At 37.0% G+C, this 15,680-nt stretch overlaps 1 protein-coding gene across 4 annotated transcripts in view; it reads left to right on the top strand.

Annotated features, from left to right (window-relative positions):
- The window catches only part of dock3 (dedicator of cytokinesis 3), a 202,113-nt gene that overhangs the window by 67,346 nt on the left and 119,087 nt on the right, over positions 1-15,680 (top strand). For all 4 annotated transcript variants that reach the window (XM_079594128.1, XM_079594127.1, XM_079594126.1 and 1 more), the window contains exons 4-5: positions 7,827-7,882; positions 14,819-14,915. In XM_079594128.1, the coding sequence (XP_079450254.1) occupies positions 7,827-7,882; positions 14,819-14,915 (153 nt within the window). The remainder of the gene's footprint in view (positions 1-7,826; positions 7,883-14,818; positions 14,916-15,680) is intronic.

The raw sequence follows: 15,680 nt of genomic DNA, 5'->3' as shown, positions 1-15,680 counted from the left end.
CCCTTGTTTTCATTAAACTAATCAGGTTTTCAAATTGTTACAATTTGGCCACAATTTAGTAAAACGACAGAACAAATTATTCAGTGTTGAGAAACACATTGCAAGTAAAGCACGTTACATAATCAGGTTACTTTTTTCAAGTAACTAGAAAAGTAACACATTACTTCTAAATTCACAAGAAAATATCCGAGTTACTTTTTCAAATAAGTTTGTTTTATAGACTGACATCTCTCCTGTCCCCATGTTGAGAGAAACCGACAGTAAGTGCAGAGGCGTTGTGTGCGCTGTGCGAACATGCTAGTTACTGTACTGTACATAATCATGCATTTACTCATCTCACAGATTCAGTATTCCTCAAAATAAATAACTAAAAGTGAAATGCAATCTCAGAATACCTGCAATAAATATGTTAAATTACACAAATATACTTTACGGATTTAATAACTCTCACTTTATTAACCAGTGTCTTCTTTGCTGACCTTCAATGATCCAACTCAATCATGCAAATAAGCAAAAATGACTAGACAAACATCCTCTTCTTCTGCAGTCCAGAACGGCAGCACAGCTGAAAGGTTTGTTTGAACAGCGCCCTCTACTGTACAGGCGTGAATGTGCATTTCCTTCAGCCTGAAAGGACTTTACATTTTCCAAAGATAAAACTTTTGTGTTTTTTGTTATTTAAAAACAAACAAGCAAGCCCAGTTGAGGAAAAAAGTAGTGCAAAACGCATAACTCTCTATACAAAGTAACTAAGTAACACAATTAGTTACTTTTTTAGGGAGTAACACAACAATGTAATGCATTACTTTTAAATGTAACTTTTTCCCATCACTGGAATTATGTCATGCGCACAATTTAAACTACGTATTAGTATTACTTTTTAAACTAATATAATGCATTTTAGGAAGTAATCTTATGCCAGTTTTACTCAGCTGTCATTCAGAAGTCAGTATTAATGAATGTCAAGAGCAGTGCGCGGTGGGATAGTCGGCTTTCAGAAGCTTTTAATTATTTACACGCCTGCTAAAGCTGGAAACCTTGAAGCTGTCTGGCCTACAAAGAAACGCAAGATCACCTTCATCACCGTATATATATGTTTATCAAGTTAGAGAGGAGCTTAATCCAGCTCATTAAAATCATCTGCTCCCTAAAATTAATACTCATCATATGCCAAAAAGTGAGTAAAGATCGTCTTTGACATGTTTGTTAGACTCAGTTTTCACTCCAAAATGAAACGTTAAGACGCATACATGGAATATTCCTTGCTTTGAGCTGGCAAAACAAAATATTGCATTTAACTTACAAAATATTACATATTTTCTGAGAGAAACAAAACATTCAGTTGGAAATAATGTAGGGCAGGACTTCATTTTATTGAATAGGGAATAGAGAGCTATGATATTCATACTTAATATTGTTTTCAGCTGAAAAGTTATTTACGAGTCAGGAAAAGTTATTACATTTTGATGAAAAACAAGCTTTTTTTCTCCCCCTTTGGGAATGACTTGGACTGATAAATTATGCGCTATAAGACCAGGGACATTTATTGGGAAAGTAAATAGTCAATTTTCATTTCTTTAAGCAAACTAATATTAGTGTTATCAAGAGAACAATTACTGTCAGGAGTGATTCTGACACGCGGAAGCTGCCCGCTATCTTTCTTCGCTCTTTATCCGCTCGCAGCGGGATTGCTATTGTTATTTGTCTCCGCGTTGACCTTTTCTGCTAAACGAGCATTAGGCTGCTGAGAGCGAGGGAAGGGAAGCACACTCATCTTTGTTTGGCCCTCTAACTGAGAGCAGAGCTGTTAGTTACAGGTCAGCAGTCCCAGCCATACGCCATAAACTCACATGCACTACCTGCCATCGATACAAATGTACCGGAATACACAGAGTGAACGTTTCAAAGGTGGATGCTATGTCTATGAGAGAAGAATATCAGAAAACCTTTACGTAAGACCACCGCACTGAGCTGAGATCCGTCAATTATATTCATATAGTTTGGCCATTTTGAGATTTTTTTTGAAAAACCTAAGTATATGTTTTGATTAAACTGGCCACAATTTAGTAAAATGACGGTTATTCATTTTTGGGGGGAACGCATTACAAGTAACGCCACTTACATAATCAGATTGATAGAAGTAACTAAGTAACACATTACTTTTACATTTACAAGAAAATATCTGAGTTACATATATAAATATGTAACGCAAATGCACTTGGTAATAATGTCAAATTTAAAGTTGTACTTTTAAAATATTTTAAGTATACTAAATAGCAACTTCAATACAGTGATAAAGTGTATTTTAGTTTATAAATGCTTGTTTTGTAGTATACTTTATATGTATATATCAGTCAATAGAAGTAATTATGAAATTACATACTTAAGTCCTACTTAAGTCCGAAAAGCACATTTAAGTTCAGCTTATTTTGTTTGGTATAAAGTTAAAACTATAATACATTTTCATTCAATTGTAATTAACATGCAATTAATTGTCCAAAACATTATATTCAGTTCACACTTAAGTGTGTTGTTTTAAGTATTAATTCTGAAATAAGTACTCTTTTTTAAAAGTATGCTAAAGTGTATTTCTGTTTCTTAAGGGTTTAGACCAACCTTTTTTTGTGTGTGATTTTTGTTCATCAAAACATTAGCTTTGAATGATAGTGTAAAAAAAAAAAATCACTTAGTATATAAACTAATTTAATCACTCCTAAAAAAATCGCTTTTAGCACATAAACAGACTTAAAACCTGCTCTGAGAAACAAACCAGCAATATTGATGACACATCCACTACACAGATTTTTGTCCAATCAGATGCTTGCCCCTCCCCCGTATTCAACACAAAATATAGTGTGTATTCAAGCCATGTCGTAATTACTGTAATTATGATATTATGACTCGTACAACTCACAACTTGTAAACCGGGAAGCTCCGGCTTGTACCACGTGACCGCTGTGCGTTACACGTTGTCATCTCAAAATAACCGTAATTATGACATGGTGTGAACACAGCTATATTGTCTGAAAACAAGTGTTATTATCTTTCACAAGTTTGCTTCTCAAGTAAATGTACTTAAAGGTTGTTTAAATAATGTTATTTTGTCTAGATATTTAGCTAGTTAGCATATTACTGTAGTTTGTGTTACAACACATTTTTTTACTGTGTCTTGCTGTTTTTTACTTTCATTCTTCAAAAATGTTGTCTCATTTCAAATTGTGTAAAACACTTAATAAAATACATTGAAAGATAGGCATTTCATTGAGGATTTGAGGAAAAACTTCAAAGTGCATTTCATAAACTCACACGCAGTGTATTTGTTTATTCATAGTTACATTTAATGTGACTCATTTTGTTCCTGTGAGTCATTCGTCTATCAGGAGATATCGAGACATATCTTCCGTTCAACATGGCCGCAATGTTAATGTAAAGCACTTTCTTTACAATGGAGTTAGTAATATCCGCGCCAGAGGTTTATTCCCATGGCTTACTGTTTTCCATTTGCATGCTAGCTTTTGGTTTAGCGAACTTGGGTTGTTCATGTTAGCTTGACCAGTTAGCATTCAGAACCAAGTCAAGATTCTGGGGGAGAACTGCTCACATGCTAATATGGATGTGGATTATGATTTTTCAAGGCTTTATTGTTTCATTAGAGGAGCTGGGTGGCTTAAAGTTCATCTTACAGGCCTAAAGCAGATTTTCCAACTTCCTACTTGGAAAAGCACAATAGACCGCCAGTTAAGGTTGGATTTAAAACTTTGAAACTTAAACGCACTAAGACGTTCCTTCATTAAATGAACCCGTTTTATAAATGTTTGCAGGAGCGTGAAAAACAATAACTTATAATCTGTTGATAATCATACACCTGCAGGACAAAAGCTAGCATTGCTCTGCATGTTTTTTGGTCGTGGCGTGAGATTTTAAACACCTGCAAAGCTAAGGGAGATTTTACCGTTTTGCCATCAAGTGTTGGGGAACATAAAACACCTTTATAGTTGAAAGTCAGAGATATCAAACTGGGAAATCTGACTTTGGATGAAATGCAGAATTAGACTGTTCTCTGATCCACATCAATCCGACAGATTTAAAGCCTATTAGCTATTACCTTGCCTTGCCTATGTTGTTATGTTATGTTATGTTACTGTATGTTATGTTATATATGTTACTGTATGTTATGTTATGTTACTGTATGTTATGTTATGTTATATATGTTACTTTGGTATTTGTTTAAATCACTGGCCCTTTAAAGCATTTCTTGCTGACTCGGCTGTCACTTTCCCTGTCCTTCATGACACATGCTGCTTTATTTCCAGCGCTCAGTTCTGGTGCTCAGGATAAAAATAATAAAATAAAAGATATGCTTCTGGCACACATACACACACACTGATAACATGAGTTTCAGCAGATGGAGCTGATGTGTACACACACGCACATCTGTGCCGCCGCAGGGCCTACAATAACATCTCGTCTCAGTTCAGCTCATATAGAGCAGCTGTATTATCTGACGCACGATTGGAAGCTGAACGCGGGGTAAAATGACAATGCTTGAGATGTGGGTCTGGAAATGCCACACGCCACGCCTGAATTATTAATCAAACCGACAAGTCGTCTTTAAGTCTTTTTGTTAACCCATTTTCTTTTATTACTCTTTTTTTGGCAAGTTTCTTAGTCCTGTTTGATTTTAAAAAGAAGATTTTGGGGCGTTTTGGTAAATATCATAAAAACTGTGAAGAACATGTCACGGTCATATTTCAACCACAAAATATTTTCTTTCTTTTTTTTGCTGTTATATTTACCATTATTGCATTATTTTATGGCCATTAGTGGAATTATTTGAACACTAATATTACTTATCTTTCATGTCACAATCAAGCACATTTTACACAACTGTCATTACCATAATGCAACAGAATCTAAAATAAATAGTTAAAAAGAACGACATTTATTCAATATAGAAATCTGTTCTAACAATATACATCTTTACTATCACTTTTTAAAAAATCAATTTAGCACATCCTCGTTTAATAAAAGTAGCCTATTAATTTCTTTAAAATTAGTAAGAAAAACAATAACAGCCCAAACTTTTGAACGGTAGTGTATATTGTTACAAAATATTTCTATTTTAATGCTTTTCATTTTTTTATTAAAGTTTTATTCATTAAAGAATACTGAAAAATTATCACAGGTTATAAAAAATCATCGTATTAGAATGATTTCTGAAGGATCATGTGACTGGAGTAATAATTCTGAAAATTCCGTTTTAATCACAGGAATAAATTGTATTTTAAAGTGTATTAAAATAGAATACCATTATTTTAAATTGTAATAATATTTTACAATATTACTGTTTTTTCTGTATTTTTGATCAAATAAATGCAGACTCGATGAGCAAAAGAGACTTCTCTTATAAAATACGGTAATGAGAATTAGGGTTGAAAATAAACCTACAGATATAATATATATTCGCTTTTAGGGATGAAATGCGGACATGTTTGTCATTTTGGAATTTTTTTCTCATCATAATCAAACACATTTTACACAACTGTTATTACCGTAATGCAACAAAATCCCACCACTTTTGTGGAAAATAAATAATAATGTCTGAACACATTACGGTTATGAGGAATTTGGGGTGACATAATTACTAAAGGGTATTGTGTCAATGATTTAGCTTTTAATTGAAAACGTATGCATTTCTAAAATGTTTGTAATTCACATGACCAACCTGAAAAGAGCAATCCTCGAGCAATAGGACTTCATGTATGACCGAAAGAGGCGATTAGCGAGTGACCGCCCATCTCGTGAATACTCGCATATGCTGGTTTGTCATCCTTGCACATGGAATCCTTCCTCCAGCAGATGGAGGTTTGTTCGAGAGCATTTGGTGTCCTCAATTACTAATTATCCTGACCTTTGAAAGGGAACGGCGAAGACAATTAGACAACTGTATGTGGCAAGAGTCTCCACCATCTGGATTCTTCCGCTGAGATGTTTGTGTGGCATGTTCTGTGTATCCCCAGAGGAAGGACAAATCAAAAATTAGATCTCTTTAACATCTCAAATGATTATTTTAGACAAAAATGAGGTTACTTTAACATCAACTAAAACTAAAGACCCCGATGGTCTCATATTTGTCTCCTCCGGAAGTTTCAGACAAGATCTCAACAACATCACACATAGGCTCAGATTTGTCTCAGCTAGAGGAGATCTCACATTTATCTCTTTTAAACTTTAGAAGAGCACACAACCACTGAGCAATATTTTTTTCCTGTGGGTCTGTGCGTATTACTGTTCTAAAGCAACTTACACGAATAATTCTGTTTTTAGACCCCCTACATTCCTTAGATTGATCACTTTTTTAATAAAGTTGAATAAACTGAATAGTTGAATGAATAAAATGTGATTCTATGTGTTGTAACTTTAAAATGTTTGTCCTGGACAGCAATGACAATACAACACAAATTAAGACTTTTGGTTAATTATCTTGGTTCTCTGATTTTGTCCCGAGAAAGAGACCATGATAATCTCGCAAGTCTAGTCATCAGTTTCAGAACAGATTTGAAATGTCTCAGACTGTGCTCAGATTTTCCTAGACACCACAATTTGCAAACAAAAATCAATGTCAATTACATTTTTGCTTAAAAGAAGTGTAAAAAATTACTTCCACGACAAGTACACTTACACATTTGTGATTACCGTAATGCAACAAAGTCTCAGAAAATAATATATTTTGAAAAATGCTCACATGTTTTTGTGCCTATAATGAAAGTCAGTAGGGTTTAAAACAGCATTTGAACACTTTGAATTTGATTGTGTAGACAAACAAAGTGAGACTAAACGAAACTTAAGTAAACTGCACAAAACGGAACAAAACTGAACGAAATGCACAAAACAAAGTGAAACAAACAAAACAAAACACAAAACAACAAAATACACAAAACAAAAAGAAATTCACAAAACAAAACAACTCAGAAAGCAAAACAAAACAAAGCAAACAAAACAACACAAAACGAAACAGACAACATGAAACTTATGTAAACTGCACAAAACGGAACAAAATGAAATTAAATGCACAAAAATGAAACAAAACAACGAAATGCACAAAACAAAGCTCACAAAACAAAATGAAACAAACAAAACACAAAACAACGAAATACACAAAACAAAATGCACAAAACAAAAAGAAATTCACAAAACAAAACTAAGCAAACAAAACAAAATAACACACAAAGCGAAACAGACAAAACAAATCAAAACAAAATGAAAGTCACAAAACTAAACTAAACACGAAACGAAACAGACAAAACAAAAAATTAAATTCACAAAACAAAATGAAACCAACAAAACAAACTAACACAAAATGAAATGCACAAAATAAACTCAGAAAACAAAACAACACACAAAATGAAACAGACAAAACAACATACAGAATACCTTCTTTTGTGTTCCACAGAATAAAGTAATGCCGTTTATAATGTCATGAGGATAAGGAAATTTATTATTTTTTATAAATATTTTTTGGGTGAACTATCTCTTTAAGTCATGATAGTTCATGTTCAACTGTCCCTCCACTACACTCCTGACACTGATATTAGGCAAGGAACTTGAGCTTTGACACGTCTAGTCGAGGAACCAGGAGTTTCCCGAGGTTTATTCCGCCGCAAGCAATATAAGCACAACAAGTAAAGATTACGACATGGTCTTCATCCAGCAGGGCCACTGAATCATATTCTGCTCGGTCACATTCCCACAGACGCCCATGGCTGAGCATGGAAGCTTACAGTCGCAGAGGCAGAGATGTAATCTTCTTCCCTTTTGTTTCGCAGGGAATCTTCCCAGCCGGCTACGTCCACTTGAAGAAGGCTATCGTCGCTAACAGAGGGTAAGTGTCCTTATACTGAATTATGTCAAGCTGTTCCCTCAATACAGAACAAATGGGTTGGAGGAGGAAATGTGACACAGAGAGAGACGGATGTTCGAGAAACGTTTTATTTATTCATTTATCTCAATCTTTTTTTTCCCTTTCTCCTATCCTACTGTCCTCATGAGTTTTGTCACATGTCTGAAATGCTGAGATTTCATCTTTTGGAAGCTCTTCTACTCTCATTTCTCTCGGTTAAATATTTGCTACAGATTTTGAGCTCGTGGTGGTTCAAACACTTAATCTATTGTGTGGCACTTTGTAGGATATAATTGATTCATAATTGATAGAGGTTTATATCATCTTCCCTTGTGGAAAACACGTGCACTTAATTGTATTGAATGTGCACTTCAAAAGGATATTTTTTTTAAACTGTACGGATAATATTAATTAAGTAAAAGGCCTTGTTACAGTACGTCATTGAACAATGTTTACTCATTCTACATGTTACCTGGACTGAGAGATTGCACGTTTTAAACTTTAAACTACAGATTATAATTTTTTTAATCCTTGCCCACGGACAGTCAGATCGGAAGAGGGTTATTAACAAAACAGTTATTGTAAGGGTAAGTTTATCACTGAAAATGTTATCATATGTATATGGACTATAAGCCGCATTTTTTTCATAGTTTGACTGGTCCTGCGACTTATAGTCAGGTGCGACTTATATATCAAAATTAATTCATACTGACTGAGATGAACCAAGAGAAAACATTACCGTCTACAGCCGCGAGAGGGCGCTCTAGTTAGCGGAGTTGTTCAGAAGCGACACAGAGGAATAATTCAATTTATTCAGTGTTGTGTGGAATGAGATCGGGAGCTTGGTGAACTTGCTTACCGGTAACTTGTTGGACTCGCTGGCTCATGTTAATTTAGCCTATTCTGTCTCCCAGGTATGTGTTCTTTATGCTGTTGTGTAGCTGAATAACCGTTAATGTGTTATGTTAACATACCGGACACTATTCATCCTGTTGTTCTGTGTAATATTGTGTAGTTGAATAACTTGCCTTTCCAGATTAAATGTCTGTTCTTGGTCTTGGATTTTGTGAAATACATTTCTAAATAAATGCGACTTATAGTCCAGTGCGACTTATCTATGGTTTTTTCCTCTTCATGACGTATTTTTTGACTGATGCGACTTATAGTCCAGAAAATACGGTAATTTATAAACGAAGTATACTTTAAATAATTTTTTTAACACATTTTTGTTTAATGTTTACCTTCATTTTTTAAATGTCACTATTCGTTTAATTAAAAAGTAATGTTACCATAGTGTTTGCTAAAGTGCTAAAATGGAATAATGTTCCCTTAACGTTCGAATAACCAATAAAATGCACTTTTAAACCATTTAAACACTTGATGTTTGGAACATTCAGAAAGTATGCTTTCATAGCCCAATATGAACATTAGCAAAACCTTTTCAGAACCTATTTTTGAGAAGAAAACTGCGAGAGTTCGAGAAAGGTTAGGATAAGACGTAGCCTATGTGTGCTTGCACGTGTGCAGCATAAAAAGAGAGAGAATGGGAAACAGTGAGCAAAACAAAAAGAAGAAGAAGAAAGAAACTCTGGGCTGCCTCTCCCTGTGGGAACTCCCTTCTGAAAACACTTGGGGAAGCTGCACATCAGGGACTGCCAGTCGACAGCTTCTCCTGTTTGTTTAAGCGTTTGATACTTTCCAACTTTTTGCGCGTGTAGAACTTCACAGTCTTCCCACAACACACGTGCACGTGCACATGCACACACACACGTCTTTATTGTGTTCAGGCAGAAGGGTAGAGCAGATCCCAGTGGTCGTGTTCAACAGTTAAAGCTACGCAAACTTGTTTACAGCCAGCTTTCAATATAGTCTGACAAATATACTATCGCTTTATCCATCCATCCATCCATCCATCCATCCATCCATCCATCCATCCATCCATCCATCCATCCATCCATCCATCCATCCATCCATCCATCCATCCATCCATCCATCCATCCATCCATCCATCCATCCATCCATCCATCCATCCATCCATCCATCCATCCATCCATCCATCCATCTATCTACCGGTATCTATCTATCTATCTCAAAGTGGCCTGTGATACTGTGATATACAGTGTCTTACAATGTAAAGCATTTTTAGACAGTGACCAAATAAAAATTGTTGTGCACATTTTTGGTACACAATTTTAGGGCTGTCACAATTTGATTAATTTTCATACAAATAATTCCTTTACAGTAATTGTTTTGTCCATGTCAGTAACACTGTAAGATTATGACACATGTACAGTACCTCTAAATACAATAAAATGTATTATTATTATATTATTAAGCTTTGCTATGTATAAACAGTAAAATACAGTTTAATATAATTAAAAGTAATATTTTGAATTTGTTAAAATATATAATCATAGTATTTTACACAAATATATTTTAAAATATTAAATAAATATGAAACATTATTTACACCTTTTTATTATTTTAATACTCTTTTGTGTATTGTGCTTATTAAAGTCCCACTCCGATCATATTTTGAGCTATTTTTAAACATTCCCAGTGGTCTTTAAATTATGATTATGCCATTTTTAGCCAAAATCTCAAAACCTGTGCTGTTTTCTGGGACTTTGCTTCAGCAGAGCGGCAGTAGCTCATTAGCAATTCGCCTCTGCGTTGTGGGCGGAGCCGTTGGCACGGAGACGACCCTCCCTCTCCCCGTTGCTGAGAGCTCTGATCACCGATCATTATTTCACTCCGAGACGTCGCGGTAAAAAACAGCTCGACTTCGCCTCGATATTTCATCCCTCTCACAGTGATCAATCAGGACATATTTAGTATCAGTGGATTGCTCGGAATTTTGGGATTATTATGATGCTAATGTCACCGCTATATCTGAAAAACTGACTGACTCTCTCACGAGTGATGGGCTTGACACACGAGGGGACAAACGACTGCGACAGGCGAAACTCGACGGTGAAAGTTACTTATTGTTACAGTATGTGTTCCAATTTCAGCGCCACTATCGGAGCTCTGTTCACAATGATGTGTGTATCTGACCCTGCTGCTGAGTAAAATTAAACACAAAACAACTTCAAAAAAGCCCCTGTAAAACGCATTACATTACATTATAATCTACATCGCTTTAACACAGATGAAGTTAAGTTAAAAGAGAGTTAACTTTAACTAACTAGCCCCGCCCAGTGGAGTTACTACGTCACAACTCCAGTCTATTTTAGCCGGCATTTTAGCGTCTGCTACTGATTCACATTCATTTGAATGTAGAAATACTAAGAAATACAACTTTGAGCTTATTTTTCTCAAGATATGTTCTCTAACATCAGAAAAATGCCACAAGAACTTGTTAACACCTAGAAAAACATGATTTTCATCGGAGTGGGTCTTTAAATGAGCCCATTAGCCAATTATTAGTAATGATAAATTATTATTATTTACAAAAAACATTCTTTATGAATGTTTAATCAGCTCATAACACTGAATTACAAGTCGTTTATAGGTTTGGGGTCAGTAAGATTCTTATCATCACCAATGCATTTATTTGTTCAATAATTATTTTACTATATTACTATTTAAAAAAAAAAAATTGTGAAATAATAATTAGATTGTTTTCCTGTTATCAAAGCTGAATTCTCAGCATCATTACTCCTGTCTTTAGTGTCACATGATCCTATATATATATATATATATATATATATATATATATATATATATATACAGTATATATATATTTACGCTTAAAGTTTTACACCACCTGAAAAAGTTTGAGAATCGCTGCTTTAAAACTTAAGAGGATATGTTTTTTGTCGTTCGCTTCAATAACACATTTGGGTGGCATGTCCCGGGATCGAATTATAGCGTCTCATCAGAATTCAGGAAAAAAGGAGGATAATGACTCTGTAAAAGCTGTTACTTTGGACACATGTGATGATAAGGCAGAACAAAGAGATCAATCTATTTCCACCGAGTGTCAGAGAAGGACAGAGGAAGGACAGTGGAGGTAAAACAGTATGGAGAGATGAATGGACAGGAAGAGCTAAAGAGACAGCAGGAATATGAAGGACAATCTCATGGAATTGATCTGTGATGATGTACTTGTGCACTGGTTATTTAAAGACCCCATGAGATGCTTTAACGAACAAGGTTTTTTTCTTCTTCCAGATTTATCGTAAACAGAATGTTAGTGCAAGACATATCAAATGCCCTTGATTGATAAATAAGGTGTAAATGTAAATAAATAAAATTATGTGTTTATCTGGAAAAAATTATAAATAAATATAAACAAATATTGTTTAGAAACTTGTTTATATTATTTGTTTATACTAACCTCCGGTCAATGTTTGTTTTTTTCTGCATCAGTTTATTTGTAAAAAATAAAATAAATTAATGGATGGATGGATGAATGGATGGATGGTTGAATGGATGGATGGATGGATGGATGGATGGATGGATGAATGGATGGATGGATGAATGGATGGATGGTTGAATGGATGGATGGATGGATGGATGGATGGATGGATGGTTGAATGACTGGATGGATTGGTGGATGGTTGAATGGATGGATGGATGGATGAATGGATGGATCAGGGTTATGCACAGATATTCGTTCCCTGTCTATATGGAAGAAACCTTGGTTTCTGTCCCAAGGCCCAGTGTGAGGAGCGCAATGTTGCCGGAAAACCGTTTCGACAGATGCATCCCTCAATGGCTGGGGCGCGGTCATGAACGGCCGCTTTTCGAGAGGTCTGTAGCATGACTGGCAACATTCTTGGCATGTAAATAGCCTGGAAATGCTGGCAGTCTTCAGGGCTTTGAGGAGCTTCCTCCCAGACATCAGGGGTCTCCACGTTCTGATACTGTGAGACAATGTGTCGGTGGTCTCCTACTTGATTCATCAGGGGGGTCTGAGATCGTCCACTCTAACCAGATTGGCGCATCAGATCCTCCTGTGGTCCCAGAGGAAACTGTTATCTCTCAGAGCAATGCACGTCCCAGGGTACCAGAATCAGAGAGCAGACCCTGTCGAGGCAGGGGCTGAGGCCCGGGGAATGGAGACTTCACACTAAGGTGATGAAGTCGATATGCGAGAATTTCGGCCCAGTGGAAGTGGATTTGTTCGCGTCTCGAGGAACGTCCTACTGTCCACTGTTGTTTTCTCTCACCAATCCAGTCCCATTGGGGTTGGATGCCATGGTACAGACGTGGCCGAGGCTAGGCCTGTATACTTTTCCGAGTTCTGGAGAGGGTCCATCGAGACGGGATCAGCCTACTTCTAGTAGCCTCGTACTGGCCGACCCGAGTATGGTTTTCAGACATCATAGCACTCCTAGCAGGCCAGCCTTGGCAGAGCCCTCTGAGGATATATCCCTATGCTCAATATTCACCCTCGACCAGACCTGTGGAAACTTTGGGCCTGGCCCCTGAGGGGGCTCAGTACCCTAGAGGCTGGCCTGTCGGCTGGAGTGGTTGAGACCATTCTCCGTTCCAGAGCTCCTTCCACGAGGAGATACTACGGCCTAAAGTGGAACGTGTTTCCACTTGGTGTAGAGAGTGTAAGGTCGACCCAGTTAACTGCCCGGTTGGCTTAAGTGTTGGAGCTCCTCTAAGATCGCTTCTCGGCTGGTCTTACAAGGTGTACGTGGCTGCCATTGCGGCTTTCCACGCTCCTCTACGTTTCTACGTTTCCTCCGTGGGGCTCGGAGGATGAGACCTGCGGATGAGTCCCACACGGGACCTGGCAGTGGTTCTCGAAGGGCCAAGAACCTTCCCTCAAGGTAGCTTTTTATCAGCCATTACTTCTCCGAGGAGACTAGGGGATGCTCTCTTTATCTCACGGGTGCCTGGAGTTTGCCATCTTGCATCCCAGGCCGGGCTATGTGCCTAAAGTGCAATCCAATGTGGCACGGCCTACGGTTCTGCAGGCCTTTCATCCTCCACCTCACGTGACGGCGGATGAAGAAAGACTTAATTTGATCTGGCCTGTCAGAGCCTTCAAGATTTATGTCCAGAGGTCTTCTTCATGGCAGAAGTCAGACCAGTTGCTGGTGTGTTTTGGGTTGCCCAAGAAGGGGCTTCCCGCATCCAAACAGACCATCATTAACTGGATGGTTCAGGCTATCTCTATGGCCTATTAGGTGCGCAGCTTGCCTGCACCTTTGGCCGTGAGGGCTCATTCAACCAGAGGGCTCCTTTCACGGGCCCAGATCCAAGAAGTGTGCAATGCAGCAGGATGGGCCACCCCTCATACTTTTATCAGATTCAATATTCTGGACATTTCTTCTACGCCAGGCACTCTAGTGCTCTCTCCTAAGTGTGCCTGTGCTCAGCTTCACACTGGGACTCGTTGTGGCATAGTGGGTACTCGTTCCCCAAAGTGTCATCATCGACGCAGTTCAAGTTCCCTCGAAAGGGACTTTTCATTTGTAAAATAAAACATAAACGAACAAACAAATATTAATTGTTTATTTTCTTCATTAGTTTTATTTCTAAAATAAAACATAAACAAATAAATAAATAGTATTTATACATAAAGTGTTATTGATAGCTATTTTTATTATTTTTATTTAAATATTGTAACCATTCATTACTACTAACTTTCTTACACACTGAACTCTGGTCAATGTTTGTGTTTTCTGCATTTATTTACTGTAAAATAAAATAAAATATTAAACATAAATAAAGCTTAGCTGAGTACAGGCAAAATAAACAAGATGCATTACCTTCAATGACCTGTAGATGTCACCTGTAGATGACCAACATCTTTTTTGTTATAGCAGAAATAAACAACAGCAGAAAAAGTTAGGAGCCATGCAAAATGTAGCGAGTAATTCCATCACTCATCACAAACGTATCGAGTACATATACACTTATTAACCTCTGATGAATGCCTCTGTTTGTGTGCAGGCAGTATGAGACCGTGGTCCCCCTGGAGGACCCCATCATTACAGAGGTCACCTCCACACTGCAGGAGTGGTCTGTCCTGTGGAAACAGCTGTATGTGGTAAGTCCCGAACCATCACAAAAACACACATTACTGGAGATGTGGATTACAGTGCTCGCAATGCTGGAACTGCTCCATGTAGTCTGAGTGTGCTTCGTACAATATTTTGATTGCAGTGTTTGAGAAGCTTCTAGCATTTATGAATCTTCCGATTGAAGAATGTTTTTACTTCCGATAAAAGCAAAAAGAGAAGCTTTTGTGAATGTTGCTATCTTGGATTAATTGATGAATATCAAAGAGCACTTTTAAGTGCCCTAAGCAATGATTTGAGTAATTCTCAGGCAGGAGAGGCTTTGAATGCGCTGCTCTCCTCACACACACACAGAGACTATGAGATCTGACAGAGCCCTTTATGTAAGCCTGTACTGAGGATTACCAAGCATTAGTGTACGACATGACAATGGGACTCTCTCTCTCTCTCTCTCTCTCTCTCTCTCTCTCTCTCTCTCTCTCTCTCTCTCTCTCTCTCTCTCTCTCTGTTTTTGGGGTGTCAGACATGACGTAACCACAGAGATGTTAACAGCGTTGATTCGTGTCATTCGTCATTGTTTACTGCCATTTTGACTACATCTACTGCTCAGCACAAAAAGGATGACACAGCATTTTTGCACACATGTTCATTATCCACTTATTGACACACAATTTAGCTGCGAACACACATAATACATTTTATTAATCTTAAATTTTTTGTTTTTATTATTTTAATAATAATAATTATTGTTATTGTTGGCTATCTAATATTTAATATACTGATTAAAACAGTTT

Source organism: Phoxinus phoxinus (genome assembly GCF_949152265.1).
Source record: "Phoxinus phoxinus genome assembly, chromosome: 20".
NCBI lineage: Eukaryota > Metazoa > Chordata > Actinopteri > Cypriniformes > Leuciscidae > Phoxinus > Phoxinus phoxinus.
Note: the sequence above shows the minus strand (reverse complement) of the source record. Positions and strands in the feature narration are given on the sequence as shown.